This window comes from Coturnix japonica, unplaced genomic scaffold (assembly GCF_054131305.1).
Source record: "Coturnix japonica strain WE unplaced genomic scaffold, WE-NBRP24 Scf058, whole genome shotgun sequence".
In the NCBI taxonomy this organism is placed as follows: Eukaryota; Metazoa; Chordata; class Aves; order Galliformes; family Phasianidae; genus Coturnix; species Coturnix japonica.
In genome coordinates this window covers 214052-231318 of record NW_028188961.1, presented here as the reverse complement: position 1 = coordinate 231318, position 17267 = coordinate 214052, and the positions used below count along the sequence as shown (strand labels likewise).

General features: G+C 53.3%; 1 protein-coding gene across 2 annotated transcripts in view; it reads right to left on the bottom strand.

Annotated features, from left to right (window-relative positions):
* LOC146751955 (elongation factor Tu, mitochondrial-like) overlaps positions 1-17267 on the bottom strand; it is a 50093-nt gene that overhangs the window by 19618 nt on the left and 13208 nt on the right. For both annotated transcript variants that reach the window (XM_085533358.1, XM_085533359.1), the window contains 3 exons: positions 14343-14447; positions 8463-8627; positions 4732-4864 (listed from right to left, as the gene is read on the bottom strand). In XM_085533358.1, coding sequence (XP_085389484.1) covers positions 4732-4864; positions 8463-8627; positions 14343-14447 — 403 coding nt within the window. The remainder of the gene's footprint in view (positions 1-4731; positions 4865-8462; positions 8628-14342; positions 14448-17267) is intronic.

Below are 17267 nucleotides of genomic sequence, written 5' to 3'. Positions count from 1 at the left end.
GTTATATGGGATATATGGGGTTATATGGGGTTATATGGGGGGATATGGGGTTATATGGGGTTATATGGGGGGATATGGGGGGATATGGGGGGATATGGGGGGACATGGGGGGATATGGGGGGATATGGGGGGACATGGGGGGATATGGGGTGATATGGGGTGGTTATGGGGTTATATGGGGTGGTTATGGGGTTATATGGGAGGATATGGGGTTATATGGAGTTATATAGGGGGATAGGGGGTTATATAGGGGGATATGGGTTGGTTATGGGGTTGTATGGGGGGATATGGGGGTGAAATGGATATGGGGTTATATAGGGGGGATATGGGGTGGTTATGGGGGGATAAAGGAGGAGCTCCACTGTGCCATGGTGGAACTCAATGGGTCCCTATGCGGTCCTTATGGGGTCCTATGGGGTCCTTATAGGTTCTCTATGGGGCAGTTATGGGTCTCAATGGAACTCAATGGGACTCAATGGGACTCAATGGAACTCAATGGATCCCAATGGAACTCAATGGAACTCAATGGGATTCAATGGGACTCAATGGGACTCAATGGAACTCAATGGAACTCAATGGGACTCAATGGAACTCAATGGGACTCAATGGAACTCAATGGATCCCAATGGGACTCAATGGAACTCAATGGGATTCAATGGGACTCAATGGGACTCAATGGAACTCAATGGAACTCAATGGGACTCAATGGGACTCAATGGAACTCAATGGAACTCAATGGAACTCAATGGGACTCAATGGGACTCAATGGGACTCAATGGAACTCAATGGGTCCCTATGGGGTCCTTATAGGGTCTCTATGGGGTCCCTATAGGGTCTCTATGGGGCAGCTATGGGGCAGCCATGGGGTCTCTATAGGGTCTCTAAGGGGTCTCTAAGGGATCCCTATGGGTCTCAATGGATCTCAATAGAACTCAATGGATCTCAATGGAACTCAATGGCTCTCAATGGAACTCAATGGAACTCAATGGAACTCAATGGGTCCCTATGGGGTCCCTATAGGGTCTCTATGGGGTCTCTATGGGGCAGCTATGGGGCAGTACCTGGTATGGAGTGGACGCCCTCGATGGGCATGAGGAAGGGGCGCTGCAGGTCCCTGGTGGGCAATGGGTCCCTATGGGGTCCTTATAGGGTCTCTATGGGGCAGCTATGGGGTACATATGGGTCTCAATGGATCTCAATGGAACTCAATGAATCTCAATGGGTCTCAATGGATCTCAATAGAACTCAATGGGACTCAATGGGACTCAATGGGTCTCAATGGAACTCAATGGGTCCCTATGGGGTCCTTATAGGGTCTCTATGGGGCAGCTATGTGGCAGCCATGGGGTCTCTATAGGGTCTCTAAGGGGTCTCTAAGGGATACCTATGGGTCTCAATGGATCTCAATGGAACTCAATGGGTCCCTATGGAACCCTATGGATCTCAGTGGGTCCCTATAGGGTCTCTATGGGGCAGCTATGGGGCAGCTATGGGGCAGTACCTGGTATGGAGTGGACGCCCTCGATGGGCATGAGGAAGGGGCGCTGCAGGTCCCTGGTGGGCAATGGGTCCCTATGGGGTCCTTATAGGGTCTCTATGGGGCAGCTATGGGGTCCATATGGGTCTCAATGGATCTCAATGGGACTCAATGGAACTCAATGGGACTCAATGGGACTCAATGGAACTCAATGGGTCTCAATGGAACTCAATGGGTCCCTATGGGGTCCTTATAGGGTCTCTATGGGGCAGCTATGGGGCAGCCATGGGGTCTCTATAGGGTCTCTAAGGGGTCTCTAAGGGATCCCTATGGGTCTCAATGGATCTCAATAGAACTCAATGGATCTCAATGGAACTCAATGGAACTCAATGGGTCCCTATGGGGTCTCTATGGGGCAGCTATGGGGCAGCTATGGGTCTCAATGAATCTCAATGGGTCTCAGTGGAACTCAATGGGTCTCAATGGAACTCAATGGATCCCTATGGGGTCCTTACAGGGTCCCTATGGGGTCCTTATAGGATCCTTATAGGGTCTCTATGGGGCAGCTATGGGTCTCAATGGGACTCAATGGATCTCAATGGAACTCAATGGAACTCAATGGATCTCAATGGTTCTCAATGGGTCCCTATGGGGTCCCTATGGGGTCTCTATGGGGCAGCCATGGGGTCTCCATAGGGTCTCTAAGGGGTCTCTAAGGGGTCCCTATGGGTCTCAATGGATCTCAATAGAACTCAATGGATCTCAGTGGAACTCAATGGGTCCCTATGGGGTCCTTATAGGGTCTCTATGGGGTCCCTATGGGGTCTCTATGGGGCAGCTATGGGGCAGCCATGGGGTCTCTATAGGGTCTCTAAGGGGTCTCTAAGGGGTCTCTAAGGGATCCCTATGGGTCTCAATGGATCCCAATGGAACTCAATGGGTCCCTATGGGTCTCAATGGAACTCAATGGTTCCCTATGGGGTCTCTATGGGGTCTCTATGGGGCAGCTATGGGGCAGTACCTGGTATGGAGTGGACGCCCTCGATGGGCATGAGGAAGGGGCGCTGCAGGTCCCTGGTGGGCAATGGGTCCCTATGGGGTCCTTATAGAGTCTCTATGGGGCAGCTATGGGGTCCATATGGGTCTCAATGGATCTCAATGGAGCTCAATGAATCTCAATGGGTCTCAATGGATCTCAATGCAACTCAATGGGTCCCTATGGGGTCCTTATAGGGTCTCTATGGGGTCCCTATAGGGTCTCTATGGGGCAGCTATGGGGCAGCCATGGGGTCTCTATAGGGTCTCTAAGGGGTCTCTAAGGGGTCCCTATGGGTCTCAATGGATCTCAATGGAACTCAATGGGTCCCTATAGGGTCCCTATGGGGCCGCTATGGGGCAGCTATGAGGCAGCTATGGGGTATCCATAGGGTCTCTAAGGGGTCTCTTAGGGGTCCCTATGGGTCTCAATGGATCTCAATGGATCTCAATGGAACTCAATGGGTCCCTATGGGGTCCCTATGGAATCCTATGGATCTCAGTGGGTCCCTATAGGGTCTCTATGGGGCAGCTATGGGGCAGCTATGGGGCAGTACCTGGTATGGAGTGGACGCCCTCGATGGGCATGAGGAAGGGGCGCTGCAGGTCCCTGGTGGGCAATGGGTCCCTATGGGGTCCATATAGGGTCTCTATGGGGCAGCTATGGAGTCCCTATGGGTCTCAATGGATCTCAATGGAACTCAATGGAACTCAATGGATCTCAATGGAACTCAATGGATCCCTATGGGGTCCTTATAGGGTCTCTATGGGGCAGCTATGGGGTCCATATGGGTCTCAATGGATCTCAATGGAACTCAATGGATCTCAATGGGTCTCAATGGAACTCAATGAATCTCAATGGATCTCAATGGATCTCAATGGAACTCAATGGGACTCAATGGGACTCAATGGATCTCAATGGAACTCAATGGATCCCAATGGGACTCAATGGAACTCAATGGAACTCAATGGATCTCAATGGTTCTCAATGGGTCTCTATGGGGTCCCTATGGGGTCTCTATGGGGCAGCTATGGGGCAGCCATGGGGTCTCTATAGGGTCTCTAAGGGGTCTCTAAGGGGTCCCTATGGGTCTCAATGGATCTCAATGGCTCTCAATGGAACTCAATGGGTCCCTATGGGGTCCTTATAGGGTCTCTATGGGGCAGCTATGGGGTCCATATGGGTCTCAATGGATCTCAATGGAACTCAATGGATCTCAATGGATCTCAGTGTATCTCAATGGGTCTCAATGGATCTCAATGGATCTCCATGGAACTCAATGGGACTCAATGGGACTCAATGGATCTCAATGGAACTCAATGGATCCCAATGGGACTCAATGGAACTCAATGGAACTCAATGAGACTCAATGGATCTCAATGAATCCCTATGGGGTCCCTATGGGGTCCCTATGGGGTCCCTATGGAGTCTCTATGGGGCAGCTATGGGGCAGCCATGGGGTCTCTATAGGGTCTCTAAGGGGTCTCTAAGGCGTCCCTATGGGTCTCAATGGATCTCAATGGAACTCAATGGATCTCAATGGAACTCAATGGGTCCCTATGGGGTCCTTATAGGGTCTCTATGGGGTCCCTATAGGGTCTCTATGGGGCAGCTATGGGGCAGCCATGGGGTCTCTATAGGGTCTCTAAGGGGTCTCTAAGGGGTCCCTATGGGTCTCAATGGATCTCAATGGAACTCAATGGATCTCAATGGAACTCAATGGGTCCCTATGGGGTCTCTATGGGGTCTCTATGGGGTCTCTATGGGGCAGCTATGGGGCAGTACCTGGTATGGAGTGGACGCCCTCGATGGGCATGAGGAAGGGGCGCTGCAGGTCCCTTGTGGGCAATGGGTCCCTATGGGGTCCATATAGGGTCTCTATGGGGTCCCTATAGGGTCTCTATGGGGTCTCTATGGGTCCCTATGGGTCTCAATGGAACTCAATGGGACTCAATGGGACTCAATGGATCTCAATGGAACTCAATGGATCTCAATGGAACTCAATGGGTCCCTATGGGGTCTCTATGGGGTCTCTATGGGGCACCTATGGGGCAGCTATGGGGTCTCTATAGGGTCTCTAAGGGGTCTCTAAGGGGTCCCTATGGGTCTCAATGGATCTCAATGGAACTCAATGGAACTCAATGGGTCCCTATGGGGTCCTTATAGGGTCTCTATGGGGTCTCTATGGGGTCTCTATGGGGCAGCTATGGGGCAGTACCTGGTATGGAGTGGACGCCCTCGATGGGCATGAGGAAGGGGCGCTGCAGGTCCCTGGTGGGCAGTGGGATGTGGGTGTCGATGGCGTCCAGCAGCTGCAGAACTGAATCCCGACCCAAAGCCGGATCACGGCCCTATAAAGGGGGACAGACAATGGGGTTATGGGGTGGGATATGGGGTGGGGTATAGGGGTATATAGGGGGGTTATGGGGTGGGATATGGGGTGGGGTATGGGGGTATATAGGGGGGTTATGGGGTGGGATATGGGGTGGGGTATGGGGGTATATAGGGGGGTTATGGGGTGGGATATGGGGATATATAGGGGGGTTATGGGGTGGGATATGGGGTGGGATATGGGGATATATAGGGGGGTTATGGGGTGGGGTATGGGGTGGGATACGGGGATATATAGGGGGGTTATGGGGTGGGATATGGGGTGGGGTATAGGGGGGTTATGGGGTGGGGTATGGGGGTATATAGGGGGGTTATGGGGTGGGGTATGGGGGTATATAGGGGGGTTATGGGGTGGGATATGGGGTGGGATATGGGGGTATATAGAGGGGTTATGGGGTGGGATATGGGGTGGGAATAGGGAGGGATATGGGGGTTATGGGGTGGGATATGGGGTGGGATATGGGGGTATATAGGGGGGTTATGGGGTGGGATATGGGGTGAGGTATGGAGGTATATAGGGGGGTTATGGGGGGGGTTATGGGGTGGGGTATGGGGGTATATAGGGGGGTTATGGGGTGGGATATGGGGTGTGGGGTGGGGTATGGGGGGGTTATGGGGGGATATGGGGATATATAGGGGGGTTATGGGGTGGGATATGGGGATATATAGGGGGGTTATGGGGTGGGATATGGGGTGGGTTATGGGGTGGGATATGGGGTGGTTATGGGGATATATAGGGGGGTTATGGGGTGGGATATGGGGTGTGGGGTGGGGTATGGGGGGGTTATGGGGTGGTTATGGGGTATATAGGGGGGTTATGGGGAGATATGGGGGTATATAGGGGGTTATGGGGTGGGATATGGGGTATGGGGTGGGGTATGGGGGGTTATGGGGTGGGATATGGGGTGGGGTATGGGGATATATAGGGGGGTTATGGGGTGGGATATGGGGTGTGGGGTGGGGTATGGGGGGGTTATGGGGGGATATGGGGGTATATAGGGGGGTTATGGGGTGGGATATGGGGGTATATAATGGGGGTTATGGGGTGGGATATGGTGTGGGATATGGGGATATATAGGGGGGTTATGGGGTGGGATATGGGGTGTGGGGTGGGGTATGGGGGGTTATGGGGTAGGATATGGGGTGGGATATGGGGGTATATGGGGGGGTTATGGGGTGGGATATGGGGTGGGGTATGGGGGTATATAGGGGGGTTATGGGGTGGGATATGGGGTGTGGAGTGGGGTATATAGGGGGGTTATGGGGTGGGATATGGGGGTATATAGGGGGGTTATGGGGTGGGATATGGGGTCAGATATGGGGTGTGGGGGGGGATATGGGGGGTATGGGGGGTATGGGGGGATATGGGGTGGGATATGGGGATATATAGGGGGTTATGGGGTGGGATATGGGGATATATAGGGGGGTTATAGGGTGGGATATGGGGATATATAGGGGGGTTATGGGGTGGGATATGGGGGTATATAGGGGGGTTATGGGGTGGGATATGGGGGTATATAGGGGGGTTATGGGGTGGGATATGGGGGTATATAGGGGGGTTATGGGGTGGGATATGGGGGTATATAGGGGGGTTATGGGGTGGGATATGGGGTGGGGTATGGGGAGATATGGGGTGGGATATGGGGTGGGGGGGGTTATGGGTTGACAATGGATCTCAATGGAACTCAATGGGACTCAATGGAACTCAATGGGTCCCTATGGGCTCCCTATGTGGTCTCTATGGGGTCTGTATGGGGTCTGTATGGGGTCTGTATGGGGTCTGTATGGGGTCCCTATGGGGTCCCTATGGGGTCTCTATGGGGTCCCTATGGGGTCCCTATGGGGTCCCTATGGGGTCTCTATGGGGTCTCTATGGGCTCCCTATGGGGTCCCTATGGGGTCCCTATAGGGCCTCTATGGGGTCCCTATGGAGTCTCTATGGGGTCTCTATGGAGTCTCTATGGGCTCCCTATGGGGTCCCTATGGGTCTCTATGGGCTCCCTATGGGGCCCCTATGGGGTCTCTATGGGGTCTCTATGGGGTCCCTATGGGGTCCCTATGGGGTCTCTATGGGGTCTCTATGGGCTCCCTATGGGGTCCCTATGGGTCTCTATGGGCTCCCTATGGGGTCCCTATGGGGTCCCTATGGGGTCTCTATAGGGTCCCTATGGGGTCTCTATGGGGCAGGTATGGGGTCCCTATGGGTCTCAATGCATCCCAATGGATCCCAATGGAACTCAATGGATCCCAATGGAACTCAATGGGTCTCTATGGGGTCTCTATGGGGCAGCTATGGGTCCGTACCTGCAGTGCACACAGTGCTGACCCCACAACCACGGGGGTCTTGTCCCCATCATATCCCAGCTGTGCCAGCAGCTATGGGTCCCAATGGAACTCAATGGATCTCAATGGCTCCCTATGGGGTTTCTATAGGGTCCCTATGGGCTCCCTATGGGGTCTCTATGGGGCAGCTATGGGTCCCAATTGATCTCAATGGGACTCAATGGATCTCAATGGGACTCAATGGATCTCAATGGGACTCAATGGGACTCAATGGGACTCAATGGGACTCAATGGAACTCAATGGGACTCAATGGGACTCAATGGGACTCAATGGGCTTCCTATGGGCTCCCTATGGGGCAACTATGGAGTCCCTGTGGGGTTTCTATGGGGTCTCTATGGGGTCCCTATGGGTCTCAATGGCACCCAATGGAACTCAATGGGACTCAATGGATCCCAATGGATCTCAATGGGTCCCTATGGGGTCTCTATGGGGTCTCTATGGGTTCTTTATGGGGTCCCTATGGGGTCTCTATGGGGTCTCTATGGGGTCTCTATGGGGTCCCTATGGGTTCTTTATGGGGTCCCTATGGGGTCTCTATGGGGTCTCTATGGGGTCTCTATGGGGTCCCTATGGGTTCTTTATGGGGTCCCTATGGGGTCTCTATGGGGTCTGTATGGGCTTCCCATGGGGTCCGTATGGGGTCTCTCTGGGGTCCCTATGGGTCTCTCTGGGTCCCTATGGGGTCCCTATGGAACTCAATGGGTCCCTATGGGGTCTCTATGGGGTCCCTATGGGGTCCCAATGGGTCTCTATGGGTCCCAATGGAACTCAATAGAACTCAATGGGTCCCAATGGAACTCAATGCATCCCAATGGAACTCAATGGGTCTCAATGGGTCCTTATGGGGTCTCTATGGGGTCTCTACGGGGTCCGTATGGGGTCTGTATGGGGTCTCTATAGGGCAGCTATGGGTCCCAATGGAACTCAGTGGGTCTCAATAGGTCCCAATGGAACTCAATGGGACTCAATGGGTCCCTATGGGCTCCCTATGGGGTTTCTATGGGCTCCCTATGGGGCAGCTATGGGTCCCTATGGGTCCATACCTGCAGTGCACACAGCGCTGACCCCACAATGACGGGGGTCCCGTCCCCATCATATCCCAGCTGTGCCAGCAGCTATGGGTCCCAATGGAACTCAATGGCTCCCTATGGGGTTTCTATAGGGTCCCTATGGGGCAGCTATAGGGCAGCTATGGGTCTCTATGGGTCTGTACCTGCAGTGCACACAGCGCTGACCCCACAATGACGGGGGTCCCATCCCCATCATATCCCAGCTGTGCCAGCAGCTCCCTGAGCTCCAGCTCCACCAGCGGCAGCAGCTCCGGGTCCGACACAGCGTCGGCTTTATTGATGTAAATCACCACGTGCTGCACCCCAACCTGACCCACACGTGTGGGGCAGAGAGAGACAAGGTCACATGGGGGGCAGACACATAGAGACAAGGGTCAGATGTGGGGCAGACCCATAGATGTGGGGCAGAGAGAGATAAGAGTCAGATGGGGGGCAGAGAGAGAAACAAGGTCAGGTGTGGGGCAGACCCATAGATGTGGGGCAGAGAGAGATAAGAGTCAGATGTGGGGCAGAGAGAGAAACAAGGTCAGGTGTGGGGCAGACCCATAGATGTGGGGCAGAGAGAGATAAGAGTCAGATGTGGGGCAGAGAGAGAAACAAGGTCAGGTGTGGGGCAGACCCATAGATGTGGGGCAGAGAGAGATAAGAGTCAGATGTGGGGCAGAGAGAGAAACAAGGTCAGGTGTGGGGCAGACCCATAGATGTGGGGCAGAGAGAGATAAGAGTCAGATGGGGGGCAGAGAGAGAAACAAGGTCAGGTGTGGGGCAGACCCATAGATGTGGGGCAGAGAGAGATAAGAGTCAGATGTGGGGCAGAGAGAGAAACAAGGTCAGGTGTGGGGCAGACCCATAGATGTGGGGCAGAGAGAGATAAGAGTCAGATGGGGGGCAGAGAGAGAAACAAGGTCAGGTGTGGGGCAGACCCATAGATGTGGGGCAGAGAGAGATAAGAGTCAGATGGGGGGCAGAGAGAGAAACAAGGTCAGGTGTGGGGCAGACCCATAGATGTGGGGCAGAGAGAGATAAGAGTTAGATGTGGGGCAGAGAGAGAAACAAGGTCAGGTGTGGGGCAGACCCATAGATGTGGGGCAGAGAGAGATAAGAGTCAGATGTGGGGCAGAGAGAGAAACAAGGTCACATGTGGGGCAGACCCAGAGATATGTGGGGCAGACCCATAGATGGGGGGCAGAGAGAGAGAGAAACAAGGTCAGATGTGGGGCAGAGAAACAAGGTCAGATGGGGGGCAGACCCATAGATGTGTGGGGCAGAGAGAGACAAGGTCAGATGGGGGGCAGACCCATAGATGTGGGGCAGAGAGAGATAAGAGTCAGATGTGGGGCAGAGAGAGAAACAAGGTCACATGTGGGGCAGACCCAGAGATATGTGGGGCAGACCCATAGATGGGGGGCAGAGAGAGAGAGAAACAAGGTCAGATGTGGGGCAGAGAAACAAGGTCAGATGGGGGGCAGACCCATAGATGTGTGGGGCAGAGAGAGACAAGGTCAGATGGGGGGCAGACCCATAGATGTGGGGCAGAGAGAGAAACAAGGTCAGATGGGGGGCAGACACATAGATGTGTGGGGCAGAGAGAGATAAGAGTCAGATGTGGGGCAGACCCATAGATGTGTGGGGCAGAGAGAGATAAGGTCACATGTGGGGCAGACCCAGAGATATGGGGCAGAGAGACAGTGTTAGTTATGGGGCAGAGAAACAAGGTCAGATGTGGGGTAGACCCATAGATGTGGGGCAGAGAGAGATAAGAGTTAGATGTGGGGCAGACCCAGAGATGTGTGGGGCAGACCCATAGATGTGTGGGGCAGAGAGAGAAACAAGGTCAGATGGGGGGCAGAGAGAGACAAGGTCAGATGGGGGGCAGACACAGAGAGACAAGGGTCAGATGTGGGGCAGACACATAGAGACAAGGGTCAGATGTGGGGCAGACACATAGAGACAAGGGTCAGATGTGGGGCAGAGAGAGAGAAACAAGGTCAGGTGTGGGGCAGAGAGAGACAAGGTCAGATGGGGGGCAGACCCAGAGATGTGGGGCATATCCACCCCATATCCCCCCATATCCTGCCTATTATGACCCCATAACCACCCCATATCCACCCCATAACCACCCCATAGCCGTCCCATAGCCGCCCCACATCTGACCTCCTGCTACCACCACATATCCCCCCATATCACCCCATAACCACCCCATATCCCCCCATATCCCCCTATATCCACCCCATATCCCCTCATAACCACCCCATAGCTGCCCCATAACCCTCCTATGCCCCCTATATCCCCCCATACTCCCCATAACCTGCCCATACAACCCTATATACCCCATATCACCCCATAACCACCCCATATCTACCCCATAACCACCCTATATCCTCCCATAACCACCCTATATCCCCATATCCCCCCATAACCTGCCTATATGACCCTATATCCACCCCATAGCCGCCCCATAGCTGCCCCATAACCCCCTATAACCACCCCATAGCTGCCCCATAGCTGCTCCATAGCTGCATAGCCGCCCCATATCCACCCCATATCCACCCCATATCCACTCCATATCCACCCCATATCTCCCCATATCCCCCCATAACCACCCCATATCCCCATATCCACCCCATATCCACCCCATATCCCCCCATATCCGCCCCATATCCCCCCATAACCACCCCATATCTCCCCATAGCTGCCCCATATCCGCCCTATATCACCCTATATCACCCCATATCCACCCCATATCCCCCTATAACCACCCCATATCCCCCCATAACTACCCCATATCCCCCCATATCCCCCCATAACCACCCCATATATCCCCATATCCCCCCATAACCTGCCTATATGACCCCATATACCCCCATAACCTGCCTATATGACCCTATATACCCCATAACCACCCCATAGCCGCCCCATAACCACCCCATATCCACCCCATACCCACCCCATAGCTGCATAGCTGCCCCATATCCACCCATAACCACCCCATATCCCCCCATATCCACCCCATATCCCCCCATAACCTGCCTATATGACCCTATATACCCCATATCCACCCCATATCCCCCCATATCCACCCCATATCCCCCCATAACCACCCCATATCTCCCCATAGCTGCCCCATATCCCCCCATAACCACCCCATATCACCCCATAGCCGCCCCATATCCCCCCATATCCCCCTATATCACCCCATAGCCGCCCCATAGCCGCCCCATAGCCACCCCATAGCTGCCCCATATACCCCCATAACCACCCCATAGCTGCATAGCTGCCCCATATCCACCCATACCCACCCCATAACCACCCCATATCACCCCATATCCCCCCATAACCACCCCATAACCACCCCATAACCACCCCATGGGTGCCCCATAGCCACCCCATATCCACTCCATAGCTGCCCCATAGCCGCCCCATAGCTGCATAGCCGCCCCATATCCCCCCATAACCACCCCATAGCCGCCCCATATCCCCCCATAACCACCCCATAGCCGCCCCATATCCCCCCATATCACCCCATATCCACCCCATATCACCCCATAACCACCCCATATCCGCCCCATATCCCCCCATATCCCCCTATATCGCTCCATATCCGCCCCATATCCCCCCATATCCACCCCAATCACCCCATATCCCCCTATATCACCCCATAGCCACCCCATAGCTGCCCCATAGCCGCCCCATAGCTGCATAGCCGCCCCATATCCCCCCATAACCACCCCATATCCCCCATATCCCCCCATATCCCCCCATATCCACCCCATAGCCGCCCCATATCCACCCCATGGCTGCCCCATAGCTGCCCCATATCTGCCCCACATCTGACCTGCCTATATGACCCTATATCCACCCCATATCCCCCCATAACCACCCCATATCCACCCCATATCTCCCCATAGCTGCCCCATAGCCGCCCCATATCCCCCCATATCCACCCCATATCACCCCATATCCACCCCATAGCCACCCCATATCCCCCCATATCCCCCCATAACCACCCCATATCCCCCCATATCCCCCCATATCCCCCCATATACCCCCATAACCTGCCTATATGACCCCATATCCCCCCATAACCACCCCATATCCCCCCATATCCCCCTATATCACCCCATAGCTGCCCCATAACCACCCCATATCCACCCCATAGCTGCCCCATAGCTGCCCCATAGCCGCCCCATAGCTGCATAGCCGCCCCATATCCCCCCATAACCACCCCATAGCCGCCCCATATCCCCCCATTAACCCCCCATATCCCCCCCTTATCCCCATATCCACCCCATAACCACCCCATATCACCCCATATCCACCCCATAGCTGCCCCATAGCTGCCCCATAGCTGCATAGCCGCTCCATATCCCCCCATATCCCCCCATAACCTGCCTATATGACCCTATATACCCCATAACCACCCCATAGCTGCCCCATAGCCGCCCCATAACCACCCCATATCCACCCCATAGCAGCCCCATAGCTGCCCCATAGCTGCCCCATAGCTGCCCCATAGCAGCCCCATAGCAGCCCCATAGCTGCCCCATAGCCGCCCCATAGCTGCCCCATAGCCGCCCCATAGCTGCATAGCCGCCCCATATCCCCCCATAACCACCCCATATCCCCCCATATCCACCCCATATCACCCCATATCCACCCCATAGCTGCCCCATAACCACCCCATATCCACCCATATCCACCCCATATCACCCCATAACCACCCCATATCACCCCATATCCCCCTATATCACCCTATATCTCCCCATATCCCCCTATAACCACCCCATATTCCCCCATAACCCCCCATAACCACCCCATATCACCCCATAGCAGCCCCATAGCTGCCCCATATCCACCCCATATCCCCCCATATCCACCCCATATCTCCCCATAGCAGCCCCATAGCTGCCCCATAGCCGCCCCATAGCAGCCCCATAGCTGCCCCATAGCCGCCCCATAGCTGCCCCATATCTGCCCTATATCACCCTATACCAACCAACCCCATATCCACCCATAACCACCCCATATCCCCCCATAACCTGCCTATATGACCCTATATACCCCATAACCACCCCATAGCTGCCCCATAGCTGCCCCATAACCACCCCATATCCACCCCATAGCAGCCCCATAGCTGCCCCATAGCTGCCCCATAGCTGCCCCATAGCAGCCCCATAGCTGCCCCATATCCCCCCATATCCCCCCATAACCACCCCATATCACCCCATAGCCACCCCATATCCACCCCATAGCTGCCCCATAGCTGCCCCATATACCCCCATAACCACCCCATAGCTGCATAGCTGCCCCATATCCACCCATAACCACCCCATAACCACCCCATATCCCCCCATAACCCCCCATAACCACCCCATATCACCCCATATCCCCCCATAACCACCCCATATCCCCCCATAGCCGCCCCATATCCCCCCATATCCCCCTATATCACCCCATAGCCGCCCCATAGCCGCCCCATAACCACCCCATATCCACCCCATATCCACCCATAACCACCCCATATCTCCCCATAGCTGCCCCATAGCCGCCCCATATCCACCCCATATCTCCCCATATCCACCCCATATCCCCCCATATCCCCCTATAACCACCCCATATCCCCCCATAACCCCCCATAACCACCCCATATCCACCCCATAGCTGCCCCATAGCTGCCCCATAGCTGCCCTATATCACCCTATACCAACCAACCCCATATCCACCCATAACCACCCCATATCCCCCCATAACCTGCCTATATGACCCTATATCCCCCCATATCCACCCCATATCACCCCATATCCACCCCATAGCTGCCCCATAGCTGCCCCATAGCTGCCCCATATCCCCCTATAACCACCCCATATCCCCCCATATCCCCCTATAACCACCCCATATCCCCCCACAACCACCCCATAACCACCCCAAGGGTGCCCCATAGCCACCCCATATCTGCCCCATAGCTGCCCCATAGCAGCCCCATAGCTGCCCCATAGCTGCCCCATATCTGCCCCACATCTGACCTGCCTGGCCAGCAGCAGGTGCTCCCTGGTTTGTGGCATCTGCCCGTCAGTCGCAGCCACCACCAGGATGCAGCCGTCCAATGGGGCCGTCCCCGTGATCATATTCTGGGGGGAAAAAAGGCAGATTTGGGCAAAAAAGGAAAGTTTAATGGGGGGAAATGGGGAGATTTGGGGTTAAAAAGGGCAGATTTGGGCAAAAAAGGAAAGTTTAATGGGGGAAATGGGGAGATTTGGGGGCAAAAAGGGCAGATTTGGGGTTAAAAAGGGCAGATTTGGGGTGAAAAAGGGCAGATTTGGGGTGAAAAAGGGCAGATTTGGGGGCAAAAAGGGCAGATTTGGGGGCAAAAAGGGCAGATTTGGGGTTAAAAAGGGCAGATTTGGGCAAAAAAGGAAAGTTTAATGGGGGGAAATGGGGAGATTTGGGGGCAAAAAGGGCAGATTTGGGGGCAAAAAGGGCAGATTTGGGGCTAAAAATGGCTATTTTGGGGCCAAAAGTGGCCATTTTGGGGTCAAAAGTCCATTTTGGGTCCATTTTGGGGTCAAAAAAGGCCATTTTGGGTCCATTTTGGGGTCAAAAAAGGCCATTTTGGGTCAAAAATAGGCCATTTTGGGTCCATTTTGGGGTCAAAAGTCCATTTTGGGTCCATTTTGGGGTCAAAAAAGGCCATTTTGGGGTCAAAAAAAGGCCATTTTGGGGTCAAAAGTGGCCATTTTGGGTCCATTTTGGGTCCAAAAGTGGCAATTTTGGGGTCAAAAAAGGCCATTTTGGGGTCAAAAGAGGCCATTTGGGGTCCATTTTGGCTCCATTTTGGGGTCAAAAAAGGCCATTTTGGGTCCATTTTGGGGTCAAAAGTGGCCATTTTGGGTCAAAATAGGCAAATTTGGGTCCATTTTGGGGTCAAAAAAGGCCATTTTGGGGTTAAAAAGGGCAGATTTGGGGCTAAAAAGGGCAGATTTGGGGTCAGAAAGGGCAGATTTGGGGGCAAAAAGGGCAGATTTGGGGTTAAAAGGGCAGATTTGGGGTGAAAAAGGGCAGATTTGGGGTCAGAAAGGGCAGATTTGGGGGCAAAAAGGGGCAGATTTGGGGTTAAAATGGGCAGATTTGGGGTGAAAAAGGGCAGATTTGGGGTCAGAAGGGGCAGATTTGGGGTCAGAAAGGGCAGATTTGGGGCTAAAAAGGGCAGATTTGGGGTCAGAAAGGGCAGATTTGGGGTCAGAAGGGGCAGATTTGGGGTCAAAAAAGGCAGATTTGGGGTCAGAAAGGGCAGATTTGGGGTCAGAAGGGGCAGATTTGGGGTTAAAAGGGCAGATTTGGGGCTAAAAAGGGCAGATTTGGGCAAAAAAGGAAAGTTTAATGGGGGAAATGGGGAGATTTGGGGGCAAAAGGGCAGATTTGGGGGCAAAAAGGGCAGATTTGGGGCTAAAAATGGCTATTTTGGGGCCAAAAGTGGCCATTTTGGGGTCAAAAAAGGCCATTTTGGGTCCAAAAATGAGCATTTTGAGCCCCAAAAAGCCCATTTTGGGTCCAAAACTCACCATTTTGGGTCCAGAAATCACAATTTTAGGTCCAAAAATGACCATTTTGGGTCCAGAAGTGGCCATTTTGGGTCCAAAACTCACCATTTTGGGTCTAAAAGAGCCCAAAAATGGCCATTTTGGGTCGAAAATTACCCATTCTGAGTCTAAAAGAGCCCAAAAAAGGCCATTTTGGCCCCAAAAAAGCCCATTTTAGACCCAAAAGAGCCCAGAAGTGACCATTTCAGACTCAAAAAAGCCCATTTTGGCCCGAAAACTTGCCATTTTGGGTCCAAAAGAGCCTATTTTGGGTCCAAAAGAGCCTCTAAGAACCCATTTTGGACCCAAAAGTCACCATTTTTGGCCCTATACTCATCATTTTGGGTCAAAAAAAACCCATTTTGGGTCCAAAAGACCCCATTTTAGGTCCAAAAGAGCCCAAATGTGACAATTTTGGGCCCTAAAGTGACCACTTACACCCCAAAAAAGCCCATTTTGGGTGGAAAAGTGGCCATTTGGGGCCCTAAAGTTGCCAATTTGGGGCTAAAAGAGCCCATTTTGGGTATAAAAATGGCCATTTTGGGGCCAAAAAATGGCTGGTTTGGGGCCAAAAGAGCCCATTTTGGGTTGAAAAGAGCCTATTTTGGGTTGAAAAGAGCCCATTTTGGGGCCAAAAGAGTCCATTTAGACCCCAAAAGAGCCCATTTTGGGTTGAAAAGAGCCCATTTTGGGTCCAATAGAGCCCATTTTAGGTCCAAAAGAGCCCATTTTATGTCCAAAAGTGACCATTTTGGGTCCAAAAAAGCCCATTTTGGGGCCAAAAGTGGCCATTTAGACCCCAAAAGAGTCCATTTAGACCCCGAAAAACCCATTTAGACCCCAAAAGAGCCCATTTTGGGTTGAAAAGAGCCCATTTTAGGTCCATTTTGGGTCAAAAAAAGCCGATTTTGGGTCTATATTCCCCTTAACATAGTCAGCGTGTCCCGGGCAGTCGGTGTGTGCGTAGTGCCGCTGTGCGGTGCAATACTCCATTCTATGGCTATGGCCATTTTGGGTCCAAAAGAGCCAATTTTGGGTCCAAAAGTGGCCACTTTGGGTCGAAAAGAGCCCATTTTGGGGCCAATAGAGCCCAAAAATGACCATTTTGGGTCCAAAAAAGCCCATTTTGGGGCCAAAAATAACCATTTTGAGCCCCAAAAAGCCCATTTTAGGTCCAAAAGAGCCCATTTTGGCCACAAAACTGACCATTTTGAGCCCAGAAGTGGCCCTTTTGGGTCAAATTTTGCCCATTTTGGGTCGAAAAGAGCCCAAAAATGGCCATTTTGGCCCCAAAAAGCCCATTTTGGGTCCAGAACTCACCATTTTGGGTCCAAAAATGACCATTTTGAGCCCAGAAGTGGCCATTTTGGG